General features: G+C 37.4%; 1 protein-coding gene across 3 annotated transcripts in view; it reads left to right on the forward strand.

Moving 5' to 3' along the window:
- Positions 1-7,034: 7,034 nt before the first annotated feature.
- MINDY3 (MINDY lysine 48 deubiquitinase 3) overlaps positions 7,035-18,396 on the forward strand; it is a 71,743-nt gene continuing 60,381 nt past the window's right edge. For all 3 annotated transcript variants that reach the window (XM_012737958.2, XM_012737959.2, XM_075997560.1), the window contains exon 1: positions 7,035-7,374. In XM_012737958.2, the coding sequence (XP_012593412.1) occupies positions 7,281-7,374 (94 nt within the window). In that variant the 5' untranslated portion in view covers positions 7,035-7,280. The remainder of the gene's footprint in view (positions 7,375-18,396) is intronic.

Genomic DNA, 18,396 nt, shown 5'->3' on the forward strand with positions numbered 1-18,396 from the left:
CTTTGAAGTATCTCCATATTACTTTCCACAGAGGTTGTACCAGTTTGCAGTCCCACCAGCAGTGTAGGAGTGTTCCTATCTCTCCATATCCATGCCAACATTTATTGTTTTGGGACTTTTTGATAAAGGCCATTCTCACTGGAGATAAGTGATATCTCCTTGTGGTTTTGACTTGCATTTCCCTGATGATTGGAGATGTTGAGCATTTTTTCATATTTCTTGTCCATCAGTCTATCTTCTTTTGAAAAGTTTCTGTTCATGTCCTTTGCCCACTTTTTATAGGGTTGTTTGATTTTTTTTTCTTGCTGCTTTTCCTGCATTGTATATAGATTCTAGATATCAGCCCTTTATCAGATGTGTAACGTGAATATTTTCTCCCATTCTGTAGGTTGTTTGCTCTTCTGATAGTTTTCTTGGCTGTACAGAAGCTTTTTAATTTGATCAGGTCCCATTTATTTATTTTTGTAGTTGCTGTGATTGCCTTTGGAGTCATCATCATAAATTATTTGCCTAGGCCAATGTCTATGAGAGTTTTTTCCAACATTTTCTTCTAGAATTCTTAAAGTTCCGTGCCTTAGGTTTAAGTCTGTCGTCCACTGTGAATTCATTTTTGTGAGAGGTATCCCTTATTAATCTTTTTATTTATTTTTCTTGACCTCTTGACTAGGACCTCTTTTATTATATTAAATAGAAGTGATGATTGTTGGCAGACTTACCTTGTTGCCAATCTAAAATGGAAATTTTTCAAAGTTTCCTCATTAACTATGATGTTGCTAAAGGCTTTTTAAATTTTTGGTATGTGTATAGATGCTGTTACTCTCCACCTAGTTTCCTTTCATTGAACCACTCAGTGTATCTATCCCCCAGCTTCTGTCAGTTGTTGACGATTAAAGTTTACAACTCTCTCTTTTTACAAAGAATTATCCTTGATCAAATTAGAGCCACAGGGACAACCTGGGTCTAAGAACTCACTGATTCTAAATTACAGACTGTCTACTTTGTAAATACCATTGAAATGTTGAAGAAAGAAAATGACAGGCTCCTATTTACTAATCAGCAACCTAAGACAAAGAATGAGAGTCAAAAATTCTCCTCGGCACCATTTAAAACAAATAAAAACAAGCTAAAAAAAAAACAAAACCCAAAACTCATTTGATGCAGTAGGAGAAACAAACACAGCTGAAGGCCAGACATAGACTTTATTCGTGAGAGTAGCAGAACTTCAGAGAAAGCTGAATTCTATTCGCCTTGGTCAAAGCCCTAATAATAAAAAAGTGGGATCTGAGAGTGGGGATGGGACTTTCTAGCCTCAGTTTCTGTGTGTGCCTGGCCACAGCCAAGTTGAGGGTTCTCACAACATGGCAGGTGGCCTTCCACAAAGAAAAAGAGCCAAGAGACCAAGAAGAAATTGCAATATTTTTAATGACCTACTTTTGGAAATCACAGACCATTACTTTCACAATATCCTATTGATCACATCGTGCAGCCATTGTCATCTTGGGAAGGGACTATGCAAGAGCATGACTATCTAGGGCCATGGTCATTGCTACCTTGGAGACTGGTATTAACATTCACGATTCATGGGAGGTCAAAACAACATAAGCAAGAGTTTGAAAGAAGTTGGTTCCAATCCTCCTGCATGACTTTGAGGGGTTCAAGATTTCAACAGAGGAAGGAACTGCAGATGTGGTGGAAATTGCAAAAGAACTTGAATTAGAAGTGGAGCCTGAAGATGTGACTGAACTGCTGCAATCTCAAGACCCATCTTGAACAGATGAGGAGTTGCTTCTTATGGATGAGCAAAGAGAGTGGCTTCTTGACATGGAATCTACTCCTGGTAAAGATGCTGTGAACACTGTTGAAATGTCAACAAAGAATTTAGAATATTCAATAAACTTAGTTGATAAAGCAGCAACAGTGTTGGAGACGATTGACTCCAATTTTGAAAGAAGTTCTGCTGTGTATAAAAATGCTATCAAACAGCATCACATGCTACAGAGAAATCTTTCATGAAAGGAAGAGTCAATCAACGCAACAAACGTCATTGCTGTCTTATTTTAAGAAATTGCCACAACCACCCCAACCTTCAGCAACCACCAACCACCCTGATCAGTCAGAAATCAACAATTGAAGCAAGACCCTCCCCCAGCAAAAAGATTACAACTCATTAGGGGCTCAGGTAATTGTTAGATTTTTTTTTTTTTTTTTAGCAACAGAGTATTTTTTTAAGTTAAGGTACACATTTACATTGTTTTTAAGACAATGCTATTGATTTCACACTTACTTGACTACAGAATAGTATAAACATAACTTTTATATGCACTGGGAAACCAGAACATTTGTGTGACTTGCTTTATTGCAATATTGACTTTATTGTAGTGCTCTGGAATGGAAATCACAGTGTCTTCAAGGTATGCCTGTATTTAAGGCAGCTTTCAATTTTCTTAAGATTTTGACTCTCTGCTTTAGTAATCTATAGCTACTGTAATGAAATACTACAGACTGGGTGGCTTAAATAGCATAAATTTATTTTCACATAGTACTGGATTCTAGAAGTCCTAGATCAAGGTGTAGTGAGGGTTAGTTTCAGGGAAAGGCTTTCTTCGTGGCTAGTAGATGGCCACCTTTTCCCTCTGTCATTACACAGCCTTTCCTCTGTGTATGTAGAGAGAGAAAACCTACTCTGGTGTCTCTTCCTCCTCTTGTAAGGACACCAGTCCTTTTGGATTAGGGCCCCACCTGTATGATCTCATTTAACCTGAATTACCTTCTTAAAGGCTCTATGTCCAAATACAGATATGTTATGGGTTAGGGCTTCAACATATGGATTTTGGAGGAGCACAATTCAGTATATTATACCCTCCACAACATGATATTGACTCATTTCTCTCTACAAATGCCAGAATTCTGCCACAATAGTATTCCATGCTTCAAATTCATATCCTCCCTTTCTTCTCTATCAAAATTCTATCCAGTTCAAACTTTTCTGAAGTCTTCCCCAGCATTTCTGTTCAATGCAGAAATAATTCATATTCCATCTTTGTCCTTTACAATACTGTGTCCAGATAATTAGTGTGGCTAACATAAGAATGGTATATTTCAATGTTCATATTTCTTTTACATCCAGTCTTCCCTGTTAAATATCACAATCATTGTATAATGCAATTGCGGATAAGATTATTTTATGAATGTGGTAACCAAGCCTCAAGGAGATTGTTTATTCATTCTGTCACAATTGAGAAAGTAAAAGATTGAGCTTTTTATAGATGATGGCACCATTCACTGACACACAAAACATTGATAATGGAGCAGGTTTTGTAGGAAAGAAAATGTTTGATTTGGCACATAATGAGTTTTACACATCCAAGTATGACACATCCAAGTGTGCAAATATTATATGCTCACTATTAAGTGAGCCAGTCTTGCATTAATGACAAGTTGGGGTGTAATCTCATTTTATAACAGCACAAGTGATAGAATAGCAAATAACATCTTTTATTCTATGTCTTAACAAAAAGTAATGCTAAATTATTTGTCCACTCAATATACTTTCTCAACATTTTTTTCTTTCTATTCTTCCCACATATTTTAAGTCATAAATAGCCAATTTTCAGAATCATGGAAGTGAACAGGACCTGGAGTGAATGGGATCTTAAGGGATAACGTAAATTTAGTCCTCTTAATTTACAGATGAAGAAAGCATGGTACAGCTAGTTAAGTGACTAATCCAAGGTTAGTTAGTGCCCAAATAGGGACTAACATTCAGGTTTTCTAATTCCATTCTAAAGACTATTCCATTATACCAGTGATTCCCTAATAGTATTTTGCAGAACATAAACTATGTGAGAAGCTAAGTGAATGCAATAATTCAAATGTGCCTTTTAACATTAAATACAATTGCCATTCTTGGAGAGTTGAAGTGAACAACTTGTTTAAATTTACTTAACGCAGCAATTAATGATAGCCCCCCTTTCCACCTTGTAGTAATGTTGGTAGGAAATGCTTTTGGAAATGATGAACTAGGCCATACTTGAATATGATGGTGGTGGGTTTGCAAGGGACTTGGTACGCTCAGTAGGAAAGTTACCCTGTTGAGATGAGATTAGAATGATGCAAAAAAAAAAAAAGGCAATTTCATTTGTTTTGACAGATTTATGTTGTTATTGGAAGGCAGAAGGCATATAAACGAAAAAGTTTTAGTAAAAATGGGGATAGGGGCTGGGCATGGTGGCTCACGCCTCTAATCCTAGTATTCTGGGATGCTGAGGTGGGCAGATCACTCAAGGTCAGGAGTTCGAGACCAGCCTGAGCAAGAGCGAGACCCCATCTCTACTAAAAATAGAAAGAAAATTAGCCAGACAACTAAAAACTATTTAGAAAAAATTAGCCAGGCATGGTGGCACATGCCAGTAGTCCCAGCTACTTGGGAGGCTGAGGCAGGAGGATAGTTTGAGCCCAGGAGTTTGAGATTGCTGTAAGCTAGGCTGATACCAACGGCACTCTAGCTGGGGCAACCAAGTGATACTCTGTCTCAAAAACAAAACAAAACACCATAGGCAGTCCTAAGAGAATATGCTAAAATATGGAGTGATATAAATATATCAAAGAACACTTACATAATACTCAAGTCATTATAACAAAAGAGAAAGGCATTATCATCCAGTACCAAATATAGATGCAAAAACTGACTGCTTCCAATGTTTATTTTATAGATAATTACTGAATAAGGAAATTTTAAATGAATATTAATTTGTATTTCTATTTAAATGTTATAACTAATGAATAATTAAGCAAATAGATAACAATATTGGTCAAATATTCCTTGTCAAATATTCCTTGGTCAAATATTCCTTGTCAAATTTCAAACATTACAAATAGAGAATCTAACATAGAGGTGGAAAGGACATCCATATCAATATGTACCCAAGATTTTGCCAGCTTCACTGTAGCTGGAAACTAAGAAAAATTACACATTCAGAAATTTCACATTTTTAGAAATTCATTTTGAAAGCTTAATTTTTTTCTCTGTATTTACAGACAGGTAATCAAACCCATAACTACTACCTATATATTAATGAAAAGAAAACAAATGTGATGTAGTATCATAGATACTGTACCATTCATATTTCCATACATTAATGGGAAGAAATCAAATGAGAAAATACCCCTGAACTTCAAGGTCTTTTAGTTATGGCCTCTATGGACATAGACTCTTCTATGCCTTTCAAGAAGCGAAAGAATTATATAAATTGTATAATCAGCATGCAAATATTACATATTTAACTGTACCAGTCATTACTACTTCCCCTGATTTTTCACTTGCTTAAATAGTGGTGAATTTTTAATTTGCAGTAAAGGCAAGTTTCATTCCTTGGAATAATACTGAGAACCAGTGAGGTTCAAGGCTCCGTGCTGGGACTACGAATATACAGATCCTTTGCTTCCATAAATTTATATCCCAGGAGAAGAGTAAATAATTATTTGCAAATACAATAATGACAGTAATGGTCATTAGCAAGTTACAGATAAAGTACTATGGAATTTCAGAAGTTATAATTCTTACTTTACATAGTAATGCTTGGAGAAAGATTTATTATGAAGTGGCATGCATAGTCTGTCTTCAAGGATAAGTAAGATTTGATTTTCAAAAATAGGGCAAAGGGTATTCTAAAGGGAAGAAAAATCAGGAAGAATGCATGCATACAGTACAGGCACATTGAGCAATTCCCTCTAATTACAGCAAAGGGTACTGGAGTTAGAAATAAAGTGTTATTTGGCAAAACTTTATTTGCAACCTGCAGGTTAAATTAAGGGCTAATTTGTTTTAATCAGTCAATGCAAGTAAATGAAAATGCATGTTTTTGAAATTAGGGAACATAAGTTTATACTAAACTAAATCATTGTATTTATACTAAAATACAATTTGTGAGTAAAAAAATTCAGAAAACTAGTGTTGCATCAAATTCCCACAAAATGCCTTCTTTAGGTAAAAAATACCCATGGTTGTATAAATGCTTTCGATGTGCCAGGAGGTATAATGAATCCTTTGCGGGTATTACTTTTTCCATTTATTCCTCACAATATATGAAATGTATGTAATTCCTGTTGTAGGGAGAAAAAAAGCCTAGGCAGAGGGTAGATAACTTGCTAGGAACTGCAAAAGCTAGGAGTCTGGGTTTGTGTGATGTACAGGCTGGCTGCCTAAATACGAGATACTGCATGCCAAAGTAATATGGTTTCCCAGGCATATAGGAAAGCCTTCTGACAGAACCAAAAATAAAAACATAATTAAAAAAAAAAATCAGATTTTGCCCGTTCCCTTTAAATGAAAAAAAAAAAAAAATCAAGCAATACAAGCCCTCGTTTTTTAAGCTGCAAAAATGCAACTTTTCACATAAACTAAATTTATCTCATTGCTGCTCAATGACTAAAATCTTATCTTCAGTCCAGGTGTTGCCCACATGCCCTACAGTCTCAAAGATTGGTGATGAAAATGCTGTAGCATTTACAAACCAGTTGCTCTGATCTGTTGCCTTACAAGTAGCTTTATAATTTTGCATCACACCTGACAGAAGCATGTCTAATGCACATCACGTCACATCATTTAGGTACCAGTTGGTTCAACATTATATGACTTAAAGAGGCACAGAGTCTCCAACTTATGAGCAGCTGTTTACACAGTCAAGATGCTGTTACCTCCCCGTGATTCAAGCACTGCATCTAGTCCTAGTTTTTGCAAAAGTAACATTACAAATTTTAAGGAGTGGGCACATGTTCTAGCCACTAGGGCTGGGGCCCTCAGAGCCTCCAAGGGAGCAATGCTCACCGGGAGGAGGTGTTCCAGGAAAGCAGAAAATATACCAACACCCTCGGAACGTGTCGACCCAACCCCAAAACTCCCACACCACCTAAAGGTGCCACACACAACTCAGGCCGGAGTTCTTTTCCACCGCCTCCCGCAGCTTTTCCCGCCCCCACGCTCGCTTCCGGTGAGGCGACTCCCGCCCCTCTGGGCGTGGGGGCGGGAACTAAAACGGAGCCGGAAGTAGCCCCGGCACTTCCGGTACGGGAAACTACTAGCTGCCGCCGGGACCGGCTTGACAGGCGCGGTCCCTGCGAGTCTCTCTCTCTCTCTTTTTTTTCCCCTTCGCCTTCCTCGCCTCTAACCTTCCAATTCGCTCGCCGCCGCCGTCCCGCAGCTGCTGCCTCCGAGGTTGCCCCTTCCCCATGTTCCGGGGCAGGAGTCCGGAAAGCGAAGACCCGCCCGCCGGTACCCCATCATGTCCGAACTGACTAAAGAGCTGATGGAGCTGGTGTGGGGCACCAAGAGCAGCCCCGGGCTCTCCGATACCATCTTCTGCCGCTGGACGCAAGGTACCCCGGCTGGGCTCCCCTCTCACTTCCAGCCGCCGCCTCCTTTGCCCTGCGGGAGTCCGGCGGTGGCGCCTCCTGACCCAGCCCCTCGGGTGCCCCTCACTTTGTCCCCGTCGCGGTTCTCCGCGCCGAAACTGGACTTGGTAGACACGCCCTGCCAGCCCTAGGGGAGAGCTTGTGGGGGAAGAAGGGTTACAGCTGTGTGCTTGGGACTCGAAGCGACTCCTCCACTCTCTGGGCTGCCCTGCGCCCGGGGAGGGAGGGAGGGAGAGGGGTGGCCCCCTTGTTGGGCTCCGGTGTGTGACACTGAAGACTTCTTACATAAGTAAGATATAAGAAGTGGCCCGGTGTCAGTTTCTCCCGGAGTGCCGCGGCCGTCTGCATCTTTGCCCTCTGGCAGAGCTTTATGTTATTGGCGCACGGGCTGTTTTTGGAGAGAGCGACATCCACGGAAAAGTCAAGGTGGCTAATTCCAGAAAGCAGTTTTGTTGCTTGTAGGGCAATTATGTGGTTAGGCGTGGTCCCCGGCATATAAACACGATATTGCTTGCTACAAAGTGTCCTCTTGGCCCAGGGGTTTCAGAGAGGGTTTAGTAGCTATTACAGTTAAAAAGGAATAGGGATCACAGCACTTCCTGACGGTCTCATGTAACTTAGACAAGATTTTTACTTATATAAGATTTATTAATAGTACAAGTAACAAATAACTTTATTGAATTCCTGTGCCGTGCCAGGATCTGTGCTGGGCTTCTTGTACTAGTAATTATCCCTAATACTTAGGTTTTGATTAGTAAAACGCAAACAACACATTACTTAATGTGTCTTAAGAAAGGTTATGGTGAGGTTAAGATCATAGCTTTTGGAGTCAGAAGATCAGTGATGTATACAAAACACTTATTATTAAAACATTTGTTTAGAAAACACTTGTTCCTAAAGGATATGGAGACATTGTGGCATAATAAATATAAATCCCTATTTTAAAATGTGTATTTTGTAACAAAAATTCAGGATTTAAGTAATCCCTTTTTCCCTTCCATATATGTCTGTTAAGAGCGGATAAAATTAGAATCATGATATATTATGGTAAATCGGGTTATGTAGTCCATCACTATTGTTTTGCAGGTGAGAAAAATGAGTCGTAAAGGCAAACGACTGGGCCAGGTTGCACAAATTGAGAGAATTGGAAATGAATTCCAAGTGTCCCAACTCCTATTACTGCTCTGTTTTCATTCCTTTCTTTTGAGTTTCTAACCCCTACATGTGATTACTTTGGCGCTTTTTAACATTCATTGTCAATTAATCAATCCTGGGCACCTACATTTGCAGATTTTATTTTAAAACTTCCCACTTTGATTTTTTTATCTTTATAGTGAACGGCTCTAAAATACAACTATGAAGGATTAAGAAAAATTTCCGCTGTCATCAGTTAGCATTTATTAAATATTTCACAATATAGGTGATATTCAGCCTTGTATATATTTATACGGTGATAGAAATTCAAGGAAGACTCAAGGAGGTAGTTCTAATAATGATTAACAGCCAGTGTTCAGAGTAGGTGTACCCAGGTTGTAGGTTCCTACTATTTAATTTACTTAAGCTTCATTTTCCTTCTCTGTAAAATGCAGATAGTAGTAGTGTCAACCTTATAGGGTTGTTGTGAGGATTAAAGGCCATGTGAATACTCTTAGGCATTCAACACACTATCTGACATGGTACACTTGATAAATGGTAGCTATTGTTACATTAATTTAAAAAGCAGTTAATTAACAATTATGAACTAAGACAAAGATCTATCTGTGGTTTTCCATATATAATACAAGAAAATATTGTCTATTTGATCATCGTTATCGTAAATAAAACTTTATAATGACTTATTAGAATGTTCTGCCACATTTAATCATGCAGAAGTTCCTTAAGATGAGTTCAATCAATACCATTTTAAAATATAGGATTTCTTTTTCTTCTGCTTTTCAGAGGGTGCAGTTATATTGTGGATATGTAATTCTTCAAGGTTTTATTATACATTGATCAGTATTTTAAGGCAACCAAACATGTGCTTTTTAACGTCTGAATGAGGTGCTCTTGCAGGTTTTGGTATGTTAACTGCTGTATTATTCATTCGTTCACTCTTAGCGACTATTGCTAAATATTGCTGCAGCAGTCATTTGGGATTATGGCAAGAGGCAAAAGACACTGCTTTGCTGCATTAGTAATGTGACATCAACTCTGGCTTTATTTCATAGGTTTTAACTGTGCTTTGACAATTACAATCTCAGTCTTTTGGAAACAAGATACAGGTATAAAACGTGGAGTAAATATAAAGTTATATCTAGAGAGACATTCTATTTATGAAATTACATTGGTCAAGTTAAATTATTTTGAGATTGTTCAAATGATAAGCTGCAGGAGTGGCACATTGTTAATTGATTTGGCATTTTTAGATAATTCTCTTCTGCAAATCCCTTTTCTTTAAAAAAATATGGAATGAGGTGTTACTTTTCTTTTTGTTTTGTATTTGGTCAACTTTTATTTTAAAAGCTATAAGCCACATAATTTAAAGGCTTGAAATTGGTGTTTTTTGTTTTTTTTTAACTTAAAAATGTATGCTTTACTCCTTCCTGCTTTCCTTCTGCTTAATTGCCTATGGTACTTTAAAAATATATATATATTTTTCACTTCTGTAGCTTACTGGCACTACTTATTCTCTCTTTCTTCTTCACACAAACTCTACTAGTGTTCCAGGCCCTTGCACTTGAGACTCAGTAGGATGGGAGGGAAGACACACAATAAGCATAATGTAAAGTAAGAGTATACAATAAATAGTTATAAGGTGAGGGATTAGGGAATTCTGGAGTGGGATGGCCTGGGTAGGCCTCGTTTTAAGGTGAGATTTGAGCAAACACTTGGCGTCACTAAGCTAGTCATGCAGATATCTGTAGAAAGACTGTTTCCAGGCAGAGGGAATGGCCATTATATTATAAAAAAGGCTTAATGAAGAATATCCTTGGCATATCGTTCAAGGAACAGGAAGGAGGTTAGTTTGGAGAGGGAATGAGAAAGGGAGAGTAATAAAGGATGTTGTAAGAAATAACATGGCCTGTATCATACAAGCTTTCTAGGCCATTGTAAGGACCTTGGCTCTTATTCTGAGGGAAATGGGGATCATTGGAAGGTTCAGAGCAGAGGAGAGATAAGATTTGACATGTTTTTAAAGGGGTGATCTAGCTACTGTGTTTGAGGATAGACTGTAGTAGATTGAGACAGCAAGATCAGATAGGAGACAATTGCAGTAATCCAGGGGAGAAAGGTGGCTGGTCCTAGGATAGCAGTGGAAATAGGAGGAGGAGGTGAGATTGACCACATCCTAGCAGAACTGAAGTGAGAATCAGCTAGAGACCTAACAGAAGTAGTATTAAATGAAAACATTTTGACTTACTCAGAGTTTATTTTCTTTGAAGTATTGATTATCTAGCTCAGTGCTGGCAAACTTCTGCAGAGATCCAGTGCTCTTTATTGTCTCTGTTTCAATACTCATCTATGCTGTTGCAGCAAAAAACAGCCATATGTAGTATGGGTGTGGCTGTGTTCCAAACGTTCTTGGTAAAAGCAGATGAGGACTGTAGTTTGCCAGTTCCCAGTGGAAATTATAAACCCTCAGAAACCATTTTTCCCTTTTTTTGTTCCTCAAAGCGTTAAATTATTAGTTCACCTAAAAATTGATCAGATAGAAATTCAGTTTTACTATTTGTAGCAGTGTGGGTTTTGGAGGATGGTGTAGTTGATTAATATTAGAGTTTGGGGCTTTCAGTATAGGAGAGTTTTTTTTTTAATGTAATATGAAAAACATGAGATTTAATAATTTAGGAAAAGTGTAAGGGATCAGTTAAAATATATGTATAAAATGTGTTAGAAGTTATAATTGGGTTAATGTTTGAAAGTATGTTTGGGTGTTTACTATAACATGATTTAACATTTTACTAAAGTAATAAAATGATGTATTACTGTCATTAATTTTTCTTCCAAAGTGAGGCTAATACTGTGGATCACATCATTTGAGAGATTTTTGTTGTTGGAAGCCTTTTATTTCCCTGAAGTATAGATTTTCCTTTCTCTAACATACTTAAATCATAATTTGCTTAACAGTCAATTTTTTTAAAATCCACAATTTGTAAGCATATACAACAAAGTTAATTTCTTGGTGCTTTGAGTAATGTGTTTTATAATTCAAAGACTTCAAAGTATCTAAATGTCTTATATTTGTATTATGCTTTATAGTTTTCCAAATCTTATTTAATCCTTACAACAACCCTAAAAGATAGCAAAGGACAAATGTAGTTATCCTCACTTTTTGGGGGAAACTGAGGTCCAGTTCAGATATTTGACTCAACCAAGATCATTTAACTTGTAATAGTCAAATCACTGATTTGAATGATGTATGTATTTATATTAAGAAATATGAAAATAAGAGATTGGAAAATTGCAGAGAGGTTCATGGCTCAGATTTAAACTAGTTATGAGTTATAAAATGTGAAACTGAGCAAGAATTCTGTGATTTGTAGTACTATGGGATGTGATACAAAATTGTATATATAGGATCAGATGCTTTGGATGGGAAATTTCAGATCTAATCAGAAAAAAACAGCCATTTTGTAATAAGTTAATTCCTTTAAAAACAGGAAATAATTTGAATATGAGCGTACTTGGCAAGAAAAGTAACTCTGTGTCCTAAGAAATTTAAACTCAAGTAAAGCCTTATTATAAAAGAAGAAGCCTACTTAGTATAGTCCTGATTTAAGATAGAATATTTAATTTTCATTTAGCTGAAATAGGCTAATAGCCTTTGTCCATTATCAATTAACACTCTCAAACATGTATACTGGAATTAAACAGCATTTGGCAGAAAACTAATCTTCCCAGAATTCTCTCCATGGGGTTCTAATGTTCAAAATGCAAAAACAACTCATTGTAATGGAATCCTAACTAGAAGAAGCCCTACCATGGATCTTGAAAATTACATTACATTAATAAAAATTTTAAGGAAGGCAAGAATCCATCACTAATTCACATTTATTTCATACACCAAAAATGTGGCAGAGCCTAATTTTCCTCTGCACTTCGGTAAAACACCAGGGGCCCTCATTCCCCGTGGGGGAAGAGCTGAGCAAACAGCAGAGGCCTCTTGGCTTCATCTCTTGTTCCTACATTGATCCTTAAATTTACTTGTCTTAATATTATCACTTGTCCTTATTAAATTTGTTTAATCCACTTTACCTATTTCCAGTTCTCCACTTATCCTTTCATCGATCTCCCAGACTGATGCGTATTGCTGGAGAAAATTGTGTCCAGCACCAATATAAATGTAGTAATTAAACCTGAGCCAAACCCTCAGTGCTTCTTAGTTCTTTATCAGCTTTTCTTAAGTTTTTCAGAATTAACATTTTCCTCAATTCTCTAGCCTCTCATTCTTCTAACTCTAAATAGGTGACATCTTTTCACCACTTCTTCGCCTATATCTTTAATTTAAAAGCCCTCTAAGATTTATTTCTCCTCCTCCATCAGTGGCTTTTAAGTTTTTTTTAACTCAGGATCCCATTTTATATACTCTTAAATATTAAGGACTTCAGTATGAAAAATAAAGAATAGTGCAATCTGTGGCATTGATTTTTGCAAATATCTTTAATGCTTAGCTCGTTAGAAGAACAAATGTGGGTTCTCATATTTGCCTCTCTATTCAGTCTGTTGCAGTATGTTGTTTTGGTTGAAGTATATGCGGATAATCTGGCCTCACATATGTGACTGGGAAAGGTAGAAGTATGATAATAGCCTTTTCAGATAATTGTGGATATTCTTCCTTGATACCATAAACAAGTGGTAGTGTTTGAGAGATTAGTTGCAACATGGAATCTGAAGCCACATCAATGAACTTGACATTCTCTGCTATATTGAAATCCATTGGCCCGTCTTGTACTTTGAATAGATCTCTTACCTGTGCATTACTTCGTAACATCATATATCAGACATTTGGAAATTATTAGTCTTCTGGTTTACAACAGCCTCCCAAATGTTAATGTATTTCATTATACAATATCAAAAGTCACATTTGTTACTGTTACCACTGATTTCATCAGAATAACAGTAGAGGACACAAGTTTTCCAAATTATTGCTTGAAAACTTGAAATTTTATCACTGACAAAAATACCGTCAGTTATTTTCCTTGAAGCGTCAAGTTCACTTAATTCATTTTTGAGAAAAAATGTCTGTCAAGTACCCAAGTCTGCATAATTGTAGTTTATAGATAATTCTTCAAAGCAAAAATAGCACCCCCTTTTAAAAAACAGCTAGTTCAGCTTGAAATTCCAAAAACTACACATGTGCTTTTAAGATAACGATCAACCATTATACTTGAGTATGTAGTAAAAATGCTTTGTGAGTAGTTTTCATTGTGTCCCACAGAATTTTAAAAAATGGCATTGCATTCAAGGTCAAGATTTAATAAAATTAGTAGTTTTTACGGCATCAGTAAGGACGTTCTTAAATTGGCTTTGTGGGTGTGTGAGGGTATGGTAGTGTTGTCTGAGTGGGATGATTACTAGTGCAGCTTGATGTCACTGCCTTGGTGTGTGCCAAGAAACCAGCAATTTAATCCACCATTGCTTTTGTACCATCATTGTCAATGGCAACATAATGAAAAGTGCAAATAATGTCTTAGTAATATTATGAAAAAATTAAGAGTTTCTAGGACTTCCAGCAGGGGTCTGTGGGCCACATTTGAGCACATTTCTCAGTTTTCAGTTCTCTTTGAGGACTTGGAGACCTTGAACTTTCTCTTTTCCACATAATTGCTTTTCCTTTTTTTGTTTTTTTTTAAACTCAAGCCCTTCAATCCACAAAAATAACAATTCTTTTTTTCCCTTCTGTCAAGATTGTTTGGTAAATACAGTTGTTCGTCTGTATCCTAGGGGAGTTGGTTCCAGGACCCCCTGTGTAGATACCGAAATCCTCAGATGCTGGGATGCTCAAGTCCCTGATATAAAGGGAATAATATTTGCATATAACCTACACACATCCGCTTGTATTCTTGATATCATCTCTAGGTTACTTACAATACCTAACACAATGTAAATGCTATGTTGTTATACTGTATTGTTTAGGGAATAATGACAAAAAAAAAATTTGTGCACGTTTGGTGCCGACCCAACCATTTTTTCCCGCTGAATATTTTCTGTCTGCAATTGGTTGAATCCACAGATGCAGAACCCACGGATATAGAGGGCCAACTGTCGATTGCTTTTACTTTTTCTCTTATCTAATCTGAATTATACTTCAACCCTTTAAAATTTGGTTACTCTACTTAGCAGTCTAAATTTCTTTTTTTTAGCCTTGGCAGGGACATGCTTAATCCAGTATTTTAATTTATATGTTTACTCAGTGGCATTTGTATCAGTTGACTATTCTTTGCTTCTGATTTTTCCTTTCTAGGCCCTCGTTTAATTTGTTTTACTTTTACCTTTGTAATCTTTGTCAGTCCTACTTTTCTGACTCAGCCTCTGCCCACTTTTTAAAGTTTCCAACTTCATTATTTTTGTTCTACATGCTCTCATTCACTTCAAGTGACATGCTTAGGATGATTCAAACAGTTATCTCTAATCCTAACTCCTGCCCTAAGCTCCAGACCCATATCTCCTACTTCTAAATGTTTCCAAATAGTTATCTCACATTTTGAAATTGAACTTGGCATTCCTAGAAACAAACACCCCGTTATCTTCCCTGCCAAAACTTCAACAAACAAGCATTAATTGAGCAATAGGTATGCAACACACCATGGGAAAACAGTGGTCAATAAAATCAGCAAGATACTCATAAAGCTAGGCTGACAATAAACAAGTAAACTAATAATAATTACATATTATGATAAGTATCAGTTGTGCTGTGGGATGCTGGAGAGACTGCTTACATTGGCTTGTCAGAAAATAGCTCTCTGATGAGTTAATGCCTAAAACTAAGTACTGAAGAATAAGAAGGATTTAGTTACATGAAGAGAGTAGGGAAAGAACACTTCATACAGACAGAATGGCAAGCATCCAGGCCCCAGGTAAAGACCTTGGGATGTTCTAAGGACTGAAGGTCACTGCAGATATGATGATAAGAATGAACTCTGAGGGTCATTTGGATTGATAGATCATATAGTGTCTTTTAGGCCGTGAAAAAGAAGAGTTTGGGTTTTGTTCTAGTTGCAGCGAAACGTTTTAAGCAGGCTGTGACAAAATCTGTTTTCCATTTCTAAAATATTCTGGCAACTCTGGTGACTAGATGGAGGTTGGGAGGAGGCAGAGAGGAAAGGGGAGATCAGGTTGGAAACTCTTAATGGCATTCCAGATGAGAGATGATGGTGGTTTGAACTATAAGGTGGAGGAAAGGTGGGATAGGAATGGACTAGGAGCCTTGAACCAAGAGCCCTTTATCTTAGGGTGAAACTTAATAAGTCAGAATGCAGAATTTTTCAGAGAAAAGGGTTAGCCGGTGTTGCAGGCAGAGAGAACATATCATGTACAAAGGGTAAGAAACTGAAGAGAAAATGGAATATTTGAGGAACTGAAAGAAGTTCAGCATGCCTGGAGTCTGAAGAGAAAGAATGTACATATACTAAAATTGGAACAGTATGGAGATACAGGCAGAAACAAGATTATACGGGACTGTGTTAAGTGATTTAGACTCTATGTCTGGAGTTCTGAGCTGGGCTATATTTGAGAATTACCTGGTAGTAACCAGTAATGGAAATCCTGGGACTAGATGAGATTACCTAGGAAGAATGTATAGAATAAAAAGAGCATAGATCCTGAAGCCAGGACCTGGGAAATACTGGCATTTAAAAGGAGTTGATCAAGGAGACTGAGAAGAACTAGAAAAGGAAAATTTGGAACTAGAGAGATCAAAAAGCCAAGGGACAAAGATTTTTTTCAGAAGAAGTTTGTGGTCAGCGTTTCAGGTGATTCTTTGGGAGGTTGAATAGATAACTTGAGAAATAGCTTCTATTGGACACTAGTGAACCTTAGTGAGAATGAATTTGATGCAGTCATAGGTTGAAAACCAGATTATTGAGAGTTAAATAAATTGTGAGGTAAGAAAATTGGGATGGGGTATGTATAGGTGACTAGGTGGGCTTTGAGAGGACAAGAATGATGGAGTCTTGAGTAGAATCTTGAGAGTTTTCTGTTTTTTCCAGTTTGAAATACGTGAGATACATGTTTAAAGCAGTTTGGAAGAGAGAGATTGAAGGTAAAGAGAGAGGAGGTGGGATGGAATGGGATCCTTCTACAATTTTTATCTCAATTGCCATCATCCAGTGTCTCAAGCCAGAAACATCAGAGGCAGCTCTTATTTCTTTTGTGCCAAGCCATTGCCCCACTTACACATACTCATCAAATCTTAATTTTACCTCAGAAATATCCTTTGGATATAGTTTCTCTTCTCCACAATAATGTTGCTTTTATTAGGTCAGTCCAATCTCTGTTGGGCTGTTAAAATAACCCCTTCACCATTCTGATCCTTTAAAAAGGAAAAAGAAATCCACTATGATCATATTGCTACTGTACTAAAAGACTTTTGCTTGTGAATCGTGGTGGGGCCCTTTGCAGTATTAACCTCCTGTAATCCTGCCCACCTCCCATTTGCCACCTCCTCTCTATGCCCAGACTACCCTGTAGCTACCTTAAATTTCCCTCTGATCCGTAAGCTTTCCTGGCTCTTAGAAAACCTTTTTCCTTTAATAAAGATATTTTCTTTGCCTGATTCATTTGCTCATTTTTGCCTCTCAGGCAAATTCCTATTCAAGATCAGCCTGAAAGTCATCTGTTCTGATTTAACTCAGGCAGAGTAAGTCATTCCTTTCTTTATCCACATCACTCTCCAGTCTTCTGTTATAGCATTAATTTATTCATTTTTAGTAATACATGTTGTATGTCTCCCTTCACTGGACTGTTGGCTCTGCTAGACCAGAAACTGTGTCATTCATGAATATGTGCCTTCGATGATTGGTATAATATCTGATGTTCATTAACTCAAACTGACTTGAATTTGACTGAATGATTGAATTGTAACAATTAATGGAATTTTGTTCCCAGTATGTTGGAATTGGAAGTGATCATTTTAACATTAAGAACATTGAGGCGTCAGGGGGTGAAATAATTTTCGCAAGGTTATCCAGATAATAACTGGATTCTCCTGGCTGCTACAGTCAGTGCTGGCTGGGTAATATTTAAATTAAGATAGAGACAATATCAGCACCATATATGACGCTATTTAATTTTTAGCTTATAGACTGTGACTCAAAGATTGAAATGATACAAAGATACTGCATGGAAAGAGTCCTAAAAATTGTTTGAGTTCAGTACGCTACCATGTTTCCCCAAAAATAACACCTACCCATAAAATAAGCCCTAGCAGGATTTCTAAGCATTTGGGCAATAGAAGCCCTCCCCTGAATATAAGACCGAGTGATGAACGTGGCTACGCAGCTATCTGCACAACCCATGCATGTCGTCTTGGAGCAGTGAAGAAGATGAGCAGCCCTTCTCATCTGCACCATGAGAGCTCTATTGCTCCACATGAGAGATTGGGGCCAATGGTTCTAAAGAAAATAGAGTCACAAGAAATTCAAGATGGAATTGGGATTTGGAGAGTTATGATGATGATGTTCCAGAAGAAGATGACTTAACTATATTTGAATAAATGTAGATTGTTATACCGTACTTAAAAAAAAAAAACACAGCCCCTGAAAATAAACCCTAGAGTGTCGTCTTGAGGAAAAATAAATATAAGACTCTGTCTTATTTTCGGGGAAACACAGTAGTCTTCCTTGAGCAAATTAAATTATGTAAAAGTCAGATTTAGCAACCTTTCACTCAAGTCCACACTTTATTGCCCCTGAGGGGTCCCTCAGTACAAAATTGCTTGTGTGCGTGTGTGCGGACACTTACCTTTGAGAGGGGGAGCATAGGTTCCATAGCTTTTTGAAAAAGGTT

The sequence above is a fragment of the Microcebus murinus genome, chromosome 25, assembly GCF_040939455.1.
Source record: "Microcebus murinus isolate Inina chromosome 25, M.murinus_Inina_mat1.0, whole genome shotgun sequence".
NCBI lineage: Eukaryota > Metazoa > Chordata > Mammalia > Primates > Cheirogaleidae > Microcebus > Microcebus murinus.